Source organism: Xiphophorus maculatus, chromosome 11 (genome assembly GCF_002775205.1).
Source record: "Xiphophorus maculatus strain JP 163 A chromosome 11, X_maculatus-5.0-male, whole genome shotgun sequence".
Taxonomy (NCBI): Eukaryota; Metazoa; Chordata; class Actinopteri; order Cyprinodontiformes; family Poeciliidae; genus Xiphophorus; species Xiphophorus maculatus.
This window is the reverse complement of record NC_036453.1, coordinates 25,505,223-25,518,398: the sequence shown is the minus strand read 5'-3', so window position 1 is coordinate 25,518,398 and position 13,176 is coordinate 25,505,223. Positions and strand designations below refer to the sequence as shown.

General features: G+C 42.7%; 1 protein-coding gene across 1 annotated transcript in view; it reads left to right on the top strand.

The window, feature by feature from the left end:
* Window positions 1-142: 142 nt before the first annotated feature.
* rnf43 (ring finger protein 43) overlaps window positions 143-13,176 on the top strand; it is a 98,739-nt gene continuing 85,705 nt past the window's right edge. Inside the window, exon 1 of the mRNA XM_014469427.2 lies at window positions 143-1,576. Coding sequence (XP_014324913.1) covers window positions 1,367-1,576 — 210 coding nt within the window. The 5' untranslated portion in view covers window positions 143-1,366. The remainder of the gene's footprint in view (window positions 1,577-13,176) is intronic.

The window sequence follows — 13,176 nt, the reverse complement described above, 5'->3', positions numbered from 1 at the left end:
TCAAGTTGTATTCATTTGTCATTAATTGCTACGTTTTGTTTCTGCCATGTTTAAGCTTTGACAGAAAAAATAAAAATAAAAAATCTGTTTACGCTTTCACGTGAAGGCAGCAAGCCTGCGAGCAGGTAGAGTGACAATGAGATCCCAGGGGAGCGACAGAGAGTCCGGGAGATAAACTTTTGAGACGGCGTCATAACTGTACACTCTGTCTCAGGACCCTAACGACGTGCAGTTGGGACTACATGGAGGCTGGACTGCTATTCTTTCACACGTTTCGGGGTGTTTTTTCCCGTTTACTTGATTGTAATTTTGATGAGCGATTCATTTTCCCCTGCGTGCTCTCAGGAGGGTCGGCTCTAATTTCTCAATGTGCTGCGGAGGCTCTCTGAAGTCGGGGGCGACGGGGAAAGCCTGCCTCTTTTTCGTTTAATTAAGGAGCGACTGCAGAACGTCAGTTAATGGCAGGTTTACAGAAGCCGCTTCGGCGTCTGAGCCAGTTTAGTTACAAAGTTATAAGCTCAGCAAGAAAACTGTCCGTTTGTTCCGGTTAATAATTAGATAGAACCGAGAACACAGCCGAGCAGCTTCTTCGTGGATTGCTTTTTCACAATTCCCCGGCTGTAAAACACATTGCACAACTTTTCGGCTCCGGGTTTTGTCCGCCAGCATGGCTCCCAACTCTCCGGCGGCAACCTGTATCCCAGCCTTTGAAGTTCAAGCCGCGACTCTCGAGCGTTTTCGGTGGATTTATCCAGAAAATGCGGCGCCCACGGGACGGGCTCGCTTCTTCTGACACTTTCACCCAGCTCGTGTTTGCTCACACAATGTGACTGAAAGACGCGGCGGAATTACGTCTTACTGCAATATAAAGCACAAGTCGGATATATGACCGGGATTTGAGCCCGTGGAGAGGGATAACTACGCCAGTTCATCTCTGAGGAAAGCAACCTGCGAGCGAGGAGATCTGAGTTTTTGGTGTGATGCAGAGCGGCGTTTTTGGAAATCAGTGCACGCTTCAGGTTCCTTCATGCTGCATTGGAGTTTCCACCTCTCACTTTAATAAACACTGGATGCAGGTTCATTTAGGCCTGCTTACATCGGCTCTAGATTCTCTACCATAACCTGCAGTGTTTCATATATATATATATATGTATTTTAACTCAGATGCTGAATGGAAGTTTAAGGAGTTCTAATGGAAGCCCTTCATCATTAACAGTTTGGATTATAGCTCATTTCTTCAGCAGATAGTTTACTGAGGTAGGAAAAAATAAATAAAGAAGAAGTGGGACCTGTTCATATAGGCTAGGTTGATATTTCTGACAAAGTCCACCATGTGCGGCCGGGCACCGCCGCTCCAGCCGAGGCCATGACCGTCCCTCTGCGGCGCCTCGCCGGGCTCTGGCCGTGGCTGCTCATGGCGGCCCTGCAGGTGGTGCTGGGCCAGCCGAGCATGGAATCGGGACTCCGAGCGGTCATCAACGTGACTCTGGTGAAGGATCCCACGGGGAAGCCCATCGTTCTGAAAGGGGAGTTCGTGGGAGGAAGTGCAGGCAATGCGCAAGGGAAGCTGAAGCAGGTAAGCAGTGATGCATTGACCACTCAGTAAGACCTTACCTTTTATCTAATCGAGCCGTCAGGATGTTTTTATTTATTTATTTATTTTTGTTTGTTTTAGAAAATGCAACTTTGCAAAATTGTGCAAAGGTGCACTTGCTCCGTTGCTTTTTATTGCAAATCCATGAATTGCAACCACCACCTTAATAATCCAGACCAGGAACGTTCAAACGTACTTTTTGAAAAATAACTAATGTCTGGGAAAAAAATGAGGGGAAGTGCATCTGAAACACGTTTTTTGGATATTGTGATTCCACCATAGCATGCCTTTCACTGCCCCACCTCATTGAGACGGGATCTATTTCCTCCTCAACTCCACCTGTTTCTATCAGTTTACACATCATCAACCGTCTGATAATGATTTTCACACCTCTGCCGGTTTTTATAGCTGCAGTTTACAGTCACGCACCAGCAAGTGTCAAATTAACTTTGGGTATTTAAATATGCATTTGAACTGTACTTATTCAACTCCAAAGGATCTTAAAAAGAGATGTTTAATTTTAATATGACCAGGTTCAAGGTTACACATTTAATCTCGAATATTATCATACAGCCCCCCTAATATAACGATAAATTTCCCAACACATGTTGAGGATGTCATCAAGATCCTAGCATAATTCTGGATTATTACCAGAAATGGCTTTGCTACCTGGCATAGTCCATACAGTTCAAATAAGCTTACAGCTAGCACGCTTTATCCATTCCAAAATTAGTTTTTAAGTGTGTGAGGGATCACCGTCTTGTTGAAACGCCATTTGACAGAAAGTATCCCCCCAGTTGAAAAGTTTTTGTGTGTGTGTTTTTTTTTTAGTTTATTCTATTTTTAAGAAATATCCAGAAGCTATCAGGAACTATGAGGTGCTGATGAGGCACCGATGTCCACAGCGACCAAAGAAAAAAGAAGCGCCTTGCTTCTATTTGCAGCTGCCTGCATGGACAAGCCAAATGCTTTTTGAAGGAAAAGAAAAATCATGATTAGAAGATAAACAGATTGAAATCTCAGGCTACAAGCACCTGTAGATGTGTTAAGTCTACGAACACAGTACCAACTAGCAAGCACGGCAGTGGTAGCATCATGCTTAGGGCCTCTTTCACTGCTGGTGCTACTTCTGCATTGCACAAACAACAGGAAGAAAGAAAACCTTTGATTCTTCTCCGTCATCATTTGAGTTTTGTTTTCCCGTTTTGGTGCTGCAATAGGAAAATGATGCCAAACGCACAAAAAAAAAAAAAACAACTGACTTTGAAATTTATTGCAATCATTAAACTTTTGGATTAGTGTCAAGTTACACATATTGAAACATTTAGTATCTAAATGTCCAAATGAATTAAATGAGCTATACCATTTATGATCAGAACAGTTATCCAATATTCTAGCAGATTTATGCCAGCAGCTCTGTGATTAAAAAAAGAAAAGAGCAGTTCAAATACACAATCAAAAGGCCACGATTCATATTAAATTAATGGATGATGAGTGTATGTAAACATCTGACTGGAACTGTGTGTGATTGGATTGCAGATTAAAGTGTCTCTGAGCTGCTTAATCACATCCCGACTTCCCACTTAGGTTAGAAGCTAACCGAAGTGGGCCAGACGATCAAAATTCCTTCACCAGAGGAGAGAGCCAATATCTTATTACGCTCGGTTTGTTTTGATAATGTAAGAAACATGCTGGCTGTGGTTGCCAACTGTTGTAAGTCGTGCATCCTTTCCAACGTGACTGCTTTGTTTTCGCATCAGCTATTTTTGGAATCTGATGTTCCATGGTCTGATGCATTTAATATCAAGGTGCGGCACAAGGCTTTCAAAAAGCAGCTAATCATGTTGAGACCAATAAACGCCCTTTGTTTGTCCCCCCCCCCCTTTTTGATAAAAAAAAATATTAACCTTGAAAATATAAAGTATGTGGCCTATTCAGTTTGCATATTTAGCATTCAAGAGCAGATTAAGCTATAAAGCTGGCCTGTGTGAATTTATTTACCGTCTCTAAAGGAACGGGGCGACAGATACAAGGTACTGTAAGATCTCGTTTCTCCTCACTCACCAGGTGTGGGGCTACTTCTGAACGTTTAGCCAGATGCTTCAGTTTGCCGTAATTGATAAGGTTTCACGCGGCTTCGTCACGGAGAAAGCCCTGCGTTAGACACGGTTAAAAACCTCCCCTGTTCATCCCTCTCCGTGTAAAGCTCATCTGACTTTGCCATGTCTGTGTGAGATGTTGAAAACTTGTTACAGATGCACATCACGGCGCTGCTCGGATCAAAGGCGTTTCCAGCTCTCTGGGATTTCCAGCTTACTTTAGCTTTTTGGGTTTTTTTTTCACTTTTTTCTTCATCCTGCAGAGTTTCAGAGATGGATGTTTTTGTTTTTTGTTAAGGATAAATACAGGTTTATGTGGTTCACATTTTGACACATAAGTAAAAGAAGTTTCCAGCTTTAAGATAACCATTCTGATCTCTGCCACACTCAGAATACCTGCGGCCTAAATCCTTTGTTTCCCTCCCTACCTAACCATGCAGGCGTCGTCAGATCATCGATTGCAGTTCTGTCTAAAACCAGAAAGGTAAACTTCATGCAGACCATCTCTTCTGAAAACTGTTCTTACAGTGCACAGAAATGATGTTATGCTGCAGGATGCTTTTTGTTAGCACACCGACCTGTTTCAACAGGTCTTTTTTTGCCACTGCTGGCAGCTTTATGTGCCCGCTTTATGTTCTTGTCATTCAGTGGATGAAGTGGATAAAGGTTTGAAAGTTTTATGTAGAAATTCTCTGCGTGTTTTGATTCTCACTTGTAATCTGTCTTCAGTATTAACCACATCAGTGTGTAATTAATCCTCATGGCTTCCATATCTGATCAAAGATATGAGTATAAATGTTCAGCAGGTGTGTTTTTCCTGGAGAGGTTCAGATCTGAGTTTTGGGTTCAATTGCTGATGTCTGGTTCTTGTAAAACTCTGATCTCTGAGCTAATTTCGAGTTCTTGTTTAGGAACTACAACGTAAGTTGATGTTAGAACAGCAAGAATTGTGTCCTGAATGTTATTAATTATTTATATTAGAAGCAAATGTAATGTTTAAAAAAGAGAGAAAGGGAGCAGTCAATGTAAAACAAAAATTTCAAAACAAAATAATGACAATAAGGACAGCTTTGATGTTAGTTAGCGATTAGCATGGTTAGCATTGGCTAGCATTACTGGGATAACAGTCTGAGTGTATTTTTTGTAGAGAATGTGAAAGTTCCAAAAGGTACAATGACAGAGAGAGATATCAACTTTAAAAACAAATAAAACGGAGCATTTTTGTGCTTTTTGAAGTCTTGCTTTCTCTTGCTCTTTCACAGCCTGAATGAACTGTAGCTATCATAGAAAAACGGTTTCTTTTGAAACAGCTGGGTCCATCTCTGTGCTTCCTCAGACTTCAGGTTTAAAACAAATAATAGCTAACCTTAGGTCATCGTCACTCAGTGACAGCACCCACACAAAGAGTGTTATTCTTACCACAGCCTGTTAACGTTTAAGTGTGGCGCTGATGTGATTTTGACTTTCCGACCGGCCGGTCACCAGCCAGGTCAATCAAACCAGCTGATTTGACAGTGCATCTCAAATTTTTAACGGGTTTCCAACATATCATAACTATAAGTAGGATGGTTAACTTATGCAGTAGTTAGTTTTCTGCTGTGGCATTTCCTTTTAAAAGGTTAAATGGCAGTATTATCAATTTTCCAAACACTTGATTATAGCACAATTTCAGTTGTTGCATAAATGCTAAATATATGTCAAATATGACATTTTAAGAGAATTAATTTCGTAATTTAACGTCTTGAAATGGACTCTAACTCTTTAAAATCTCCTGCTCTTTATGAAACCTCACCTGCAGGAAATCATCACAACATTGCTCCTCTGTTAAGCCTTAAAAACATTTTTACCAACGTTGCGCTGATGTGTAGTCCCACCAGGTGTTTGCTAGTTGACTAGTCTGAAGGAGCTGAGTGGGGAAGTCGCTCTGAGGAGGAGCACCGTCTCGAATGTGGCGCTGGGTCCACCAAGGCGTTTTGCACAGCTCAATGGCTGCGGAGATTAAACAATTTCTCAAACATGCTTGAATGAATCAAAGCAACACCCCTGATTTCGATGAGGGGAAATGCATTCTAACATGATGTACAGCTCAAAAAGAGTTGATTTTATATAACACTGCCCCTGTTATCATGCTGGCTAAGATAAGGGGGCCAAACATGTACCACCGGGGGACAGAGGGAGTTCACAGCTTTCTTCAGCACATCCAAGTCATGTGCCTTCACTTTGGTACGTAACTCCCTCTGATCTTTTAAACTGCGGTCTTCCTGGAAGTATGCCCTGTCCGCTGAATGGACACGTTCATTGGAACACTGGCTGGGTTCTTGCCAGTACTATTTGGACAAACACTAGTGCAGAGGAATTCCTCTCTCTGTCTCACTCTCTTTTTTTCTTTCTTTCTCTCTCGCCGTCTCCTTTCCAAAATGGAGCTCGGTGATGAGAGGAGAGGTCCCAAAACTTGGGAGATAACGCTCGGAGCTTTCCTTTGGGTCTCTGCGGGGAGAAGGAGATGGACTTTATCCTCCTTAACAGGCACGGAGCCCAATTACAGAGCATCATTAAAGCTCCACCTATTTCCACTTAAAACCGTCTTGACTTTCTATTTTCCCCTTCTCACTGTGGCATTTTTGGCTCTTTGTTCCTTATGCCATGTTGCCCCCATGAGAGCTCCCTCAGATTCATCAGCTATAATTAAGGCAGGCCACCACTTAACTCTCCACCACTTCACATTCCTCGCCCCCTCTTCCCCCTACATCCCTTTCCCAGTTTCCTAAACGGCACTGAATGTTTCCCCCTCACCTCCCTCTTCCTCTCTCTCTCACTGAATCCCCCTGGCTGTCCGGGGCCGCTATCTCCACGGCGCCCTCATCCCGGGCCCTCGACGCAGCCGTTTGGGAACGAGGCATGGGAGGGCGGAGCGGGCGCTAAGGGACAACATCAAAGCATGACCAGTTCCGAACGTGAGCTGGGATGATTAAAAGCTGAGTCTGTTTACACTGGGCTTCCCATTCGGGCCCTCTCTTCCCCCTCCCTTTGAACTTCCTGTCCATACTTCCTATCTCCCTGGATGAGATAGCAGCCTGTCCAGGACTCCTTAGGGCTCCTTGCCACTTAACGTTGCAGGAACTGTCATGATGCATAGTTCTACTAATATGTCAAAAATGTATGGAGCTTTAAAGTTTATTGAAGCCTGTGTGCAGTGTCTTGAAAAAGTACTCGCATCCCTTAAACATTTCCACATCTTCTCACACTACAACCGAAAACTTTGATATATTTTTTACTGGGTTTTACAAAAGGTAGTTTGTTATTGTGAACCAGAAGAAAAATGGTAAAAAAATATATAATGGGACAAGTAAACAGCTATTTAGATTTTTTTTTAAAGCATTAATTTCCTTTATTGCAAAACAGTAGACAAGATAACAGGTGCTAGAAGTGCTAATGTGCCTAATGGTGGCATGAACCTTAGAATCAGTTGAACAAATAATTAGAAAACAGGTTTTTTAACTGTGTAAACAAGGTTTGGGTGCATGCCAGATTAGCAACAGCCCTGATTACTTTCTGTGTTTCTGTCAATTTTGCATCATATTTTCTCTGTTGATCTACTAGAATCAGCTGGTTCAGCAGGTTTCTAGTAGCAGTGTGACACTCCTTTCATTATTGGTCATACATATCAGTAGAAGAAGAATTGTAATTGGATTTTGAGGGAGCAGTTTTGTTTTTCTGCATTTCATACTTTTGTAGTTTTGGTCATTTTCCACTATGTTTTTGAGAACTGAGATGTTTTCATTCCTTGCTTTAGCTTGATGGTGCAAGTATCATTCTATGAGGACACTAAATTCAGGCAAATCCTGGAAGTAATTCCTTTTTGGAGGTTTTGAGACTTGAGATTGGGGTAGTGAAGACAACAACCTGAAACATGCAACCGGAGCTACAATGGATTGGTTTAGATCACAGCATGTTACAGTGTTCAAATGGTTCAGTCAAAGTCCAGACCTGATTCTGAGAATCTGTGGCGAGACTTGAAAACTGGTCTTCACCGATGCTCTCAATTTGAGCTAACTTAAAAAATTGTTTAAAGTAGTGACTCTATTTTGTAAATTATGCATATTTTTCCTTCCGCTTCACCATTATGAACGACTTATTCTCAGTCTATATCTGTCACATAAATCCTTGGTGTACTTCATTGAAGTTTGTATTCTAATTAGACTAAATGTGGAAACGTTGAAGGGGTATGAATATTCCTGAAAGGCACTGTGGGTGCTTACATTATTTTTATTTTATGCCAAGCATTAGTCAGCATATTTATTGTTTTGCATAATATAAATTTCATGCGAGCCAACTTTTTTTCTTTTTTTATTTCTTCATCTGTTCACAACCAGGAAAGAGCCTCAGGTGAGCCTCAAGTCATTGGAGGGTTCCAGTCTGTATTTTACACATTCAGACTTCTCCTGGCTCCGCTGATATGGGAGCCATATGAGACTCGAATATAAATATGCCTTTTGGCGATTCTGGCAGTCGAGTAAAGGAACAAGCAAAATCGTCCTAAGCTCACAATTTCCTCCTTGCTTTCACCACAGCGCCTTATGATTTTTGTGTTATTAACTGCTATTTTTGTAGAAGGGGAGACCATTCAGGAACAGCCTAGTTATTACTCTATAACATACGGGATGAAAGAAGTGATTATTTACCCCTCCACCCCCTGTTTGGTCCATTTAGCAATGCTAACCCCTCCTTCCTCCAGCAAGAGCTCAGTTCTATCTTGTGTCTGGCTTCATGCCATGAGCAGACCCCTACGTGTGTCCAGGCAATCATACAGGCCGCGCACTAATGGTTTCTCCTTAGCAGGGATCTGACAAAACAGAGCCCTGCAACACAGGAAGTTGGGGCTACCGCTGTCCTGTCCGCCGTTTTCTGCAAGTGACGGCTGTGGAGACGCGTCCAAAGACGGCGGGAAGAAGAAGGGGGGATCGGCAGATGTCTCAGTCCTCCCAGTCCCCTTCTTTTTTAGCCATTAGGCTGCGTCTGGAATTTTTTAACGTTACACAACACATTTTTGTCTCTCTTTCATAGCACTCCATGTGCAAATAACCAAGAAAGTTGTCTGCTTCTTCACTTTATCACTGTCACTCATGTAGCCACTCCCTCACACATCTGCAAAACAAAGTCCCATGCTAAATTTGATATCTTTTTATAGCACAGAAACGCGCAGACAGGCACATAGTATTTGAGTGTTGTATGGTGAAGCCATTACTACCGGGCTTATCAGGGAACTGGCCCACGGGGCGGAAAAAGAAACAAACAGCGTCTCTCTCTTCCCTTGAACACGTACACCGTGGGTCCCTTTGGGGAACTGCTGGCACACTGAGGGAGCCGCGAATGCAAGCAGCTCTTTTGAGTTTTGCCTTCATCTCACCGCGCTTCTGTTACAGCAGAGGAAGGTGACTCACCACCATCTTTAAAAGCACATAGGCGCACATTCACACAAGCGTATTGTCGTTTTCCTTGAATGGTAGCTTGGGGACCGGTCAGGGAAGAAGTGCTGTTAGGGTTGGTGGCAAAGACCACGGCGGTTTTACCGCCTCTCCTACAACCGTTCGGAGTTTGTCGCTACAGCTCGAGTCGAGGGAAGCACCTGTCGCTTTCCAGCTGAAACCGATCCACTGAGAGCAGAGAGGAGAGGCTGCTGATCCATCGTGGGCGTGGAGGCCAAGCCGTCCTCTCTCTGGAGGGGATCAAGGCCACATTTATAGAGATTTACAGAGAACCGTGTTGCACGCATGACAGTTGTACCACCCCTCATGAGAATTCACGAGCCACCGACGAGAAGGGTTGACTTCATCTGTGCCTACGCAAAGCAAAAGGTCATGATGGGCAGAACGATCTGGCCAGTTATATAACTGCTATGGAGTTTTAAAACTATTTATAAATTAAGCGATAGTTCTTGCGTCCGTACACTCATGCTTATTGTACATTGTCCTGTAATACAAAAAGACAACTCACATGGTCCTTGAACTTTTTCCAGTTTTGCTACATGACAGCCACAAAGTTCATTGTCTTTTCATAGGGCGTTAGAGGACATACCAACACAAACAATTACATAATTGTGAGATTGAAGGAGATGATAAATGATTTTCAGTTTTTTGCAGAATCAATACTGACATAGCAAATAAATGCTGGAAAAGACATTAGTCGTCATTCTCATCTCTCATCTGCTTTGGTATCCCTAAGTAAAATCTTTTGCAACCAATTATATTCTGACGTCACCTACTTTGCAAGTTATTTTCAGTATAAATAGAGTTGTTTTGAAAAACAGCAGTGCTTTGAAGAGGAAACAGCAAAGGTGAAAAAAGATGCTCTGGACAGATTCAGCTCAATTTAAAAATACTTTATTTTTCCCAAAGGTAAATTAAACGTTTTCATAAGTCACTGCTAATCCACCTCATTTGCTTTTGCCACTCCTCTTTAAGGCTGTGTCTGGCCGTATGGTTGGAAACCCGGGCAGAGAGACGTTGGAGTTGGGATGTGATCGTTATCCATTATGATGGATTAGAGAGATGGTTTAAACTTCTCTGTCTGCATCTGAAGCCTCTTTTTCAACTCCTCTGACATCTGGGATTGTAGTGAGGGTGTTATTTGAGCTCTTGATATGCTAATCAGCGGCTCCCACTTGTAAAAACAATACTTTGTTGCCATGGTTTCACATCTTTGCAAAACGTCGGAAAGTAAAAGATTTTCCTAAATAGTTCAATGTCTCAACCAAAAAAAAAAAACAAGAAAAACAACAAATAACTAAAATCTACATGAGGGGCTGCACAGTGGCGCAGTTGGTAGCACTGTTGCCTTGCAGCAAGAAGGTCCTGGGTTCGATTCCCGGCCGGGGTCTTTCTGCATGGAGTTTGCATGTTCTCCCTGTGCATGCGTGGGTTCTCTCCGGGTACTCCGGCTTCCTCCCACAGTCCAAAAACATGACTGTTAGGTTAATTGGTCTATCTAAATTCTCCCTAGGGGTGTGTGTGTGTGTGTGAATGGTTGTTTGTCCTGTATGTCTTTGTGTTGCCCTGCGACAGACTGGCGACCTGTCCAGGGTGTACCCCGCCTCCCGCCTGGAACGTAGCTGGAGATAGGCACCAGCAACCCTCCCGACCCCATTAGGGACAAAGGGTGAACAGAAAATGGATGGATGGATGGATGGAAAATCTACATGCTGCCACTATGCTATGGACTGGGCAATTCTAGAACAAATCCGATATCTTTGGCCTACTTGCAAACATTTTTGTGTTTTGTGGAAAACTAACACCACACATAATGACACCCCTATCTCTCTGTAAAACATGGCAGTGGCAAAAATCATGCTACTCTCATTCAGTCGGGACCAGGAAGCTGGTCAGTTTATAAGAAGATGGATGATGCTAAATACAGGGCGATCCTAGAAGAAAACCTTTCAGGGGCTTGCAAAAGACTTGTAGCAGAGCAGAGTTTCACCCTCAAGCAGACAACAGCCCCAAACATGAAGCCAAAGCTGCAATAAAATGGTTTACATGAACATGTGTTAAAATAACCCAAAGCGCAGACCTAAATCCAGTCAAGAATCTTTAGAAGGTCTTTAAATTTGCTATTCAGTGACATTAGCTATGCTTCCATCTAACTGGTCATGTGAATTTTTTGTGAGCTTTTGAAATGTTGAAGAAAAGGCGAATTAGGCATGTTTCCATCTACCGGTTTGGAAAGAGAGGAGAACCCAACAAGATGTAAAGGTTGCAAACTAGCACGAACCACACATCTCGGAAAAATTTAGCGAGTCCTCCACCCAAGCTAGAGGTTTGGATTTAGAAAGTTTTTGGGGAATGTCCCCCGTTAAGGCCCATACCCACCAGTCGATGGGAGCGTTTGCTACGTCTGTATTTATTCGGCAAATGCGTTTCCATCTCCCCCTGAGCGTATTTTCTGAAAAGCTAAAAAAAACCACCTCAACTGAGCGTAGAAACTTTTTTGCAAATTTTAGGACGTTTCTTCAAATTTTGCAGTTTCTATCCAGCTTTTGTAACGTGATAATTCAAAATGCACATAAGAAACACTGCTAATGCTGAGTCATATCTCCACAGAGTTAACTGGAGCCAAATTTAAAGGTATTATGAGTTCAGTTATCAGCAAGCCACATCAAAATAGACAGTAATTGTGCTGATGATGACCTAGCAGCTCAATGGATACTGCAAGCATGCAGAATGTTACTCTTGACTGAATTGTAATTCTTAAGCTGGTTACAATCACAATCATTTTTGCACACCAATGCGATAGTGATGTAGTTTTATTTTACTGCAGTGAAAAATCCTTGGTTTTCTTGCATATATGTGGCGTTGATTTGATTCACTTTAGACAGGGACTCAGTATTTACCTAAGAACTAGGAATGTACTGGGGGAAAAAACTTTGACCAGGACATCACCCGGTTAATATTTTGGTCATTTCGGCCACGACGTCTGCCAGTAACAACTTATAAGAGCAGACCTCTCTGTTCCCGGCGACATCAAAGGCTCAGAAGCCTCCCTGCAATTTTTCATTTCGCTGCCTGTGTTGTTCCTCTTCATCCTAGCAGAGCAGCTTCGAATTCCCTCCCCCGCTCACCTCCTGTCCTCTCCTGTCTTCTCCTAACCAGCCCTCTCTTGTTTCTTGACAGCTCTTTAAAATGGTTGTAATTCATTGCATGTGCTTCAGTTTCAAGGACAGAAACGGCCGCACGCTCTCAAAAGGCAGGAAGCTCTTCGTTTGCCGAGAACTTGGAGGAAAAGAGTCATCACCACGCCACAGATAAATGCTATCTGACAAACACCCTCCCTCTCCCAGGCTCCCTGTGGCTCCTTTAGTCACTTGCTCAGACATTTTTTATTTTTTTCACTATAGCTTTGTGCTCGTCTCTTTGGTAAATACAGCCTGTAAGTACCTCCCAAAGCGAAGCAATCTCATTCAAAGTTGTTTGGGTTCCGTACGACAAAACTATTTGCTCAGCATGTTTATGAAGGACAGATTTACAGCTGCAAAGCTGCAGAGCAACATCGTTAAAAAGGCAGCAGCGTCTGCAAAAAGCAAAAGAGCAAGAAAGTAGCACGCTTTTTTTTTTGCTTTTTTACTTTGCCGCTTGAACGATTGGCTCAATGATCCGAAGGGTGAAGAGCTTTCACCTGTGTGATGGTCTCTTTTTTTTCTTCCCCCCTTTTTTTTTTTTTACTATTTATGTGTGTGTAGGCATGAATGAATCTCTGCAAGTGTGTCCAAAGTGTGTTTGAGTGCATAAGGGGTGGAGCTCCTGTACTGAGATCATTTACCAAACTCTATTAAGCGAGATCAAAGAGACTTAGATCTTTCAGTGCTGCATGACTACAAAAGCCATATTGTAACCCCAGATTAAGGGAGATAACACTGCTGACAAAATATGTTCTATGTCTGTGAGTCACATGGTCACTTCCAAACAGCATGTTCCAGCTCTGACCTTCTTT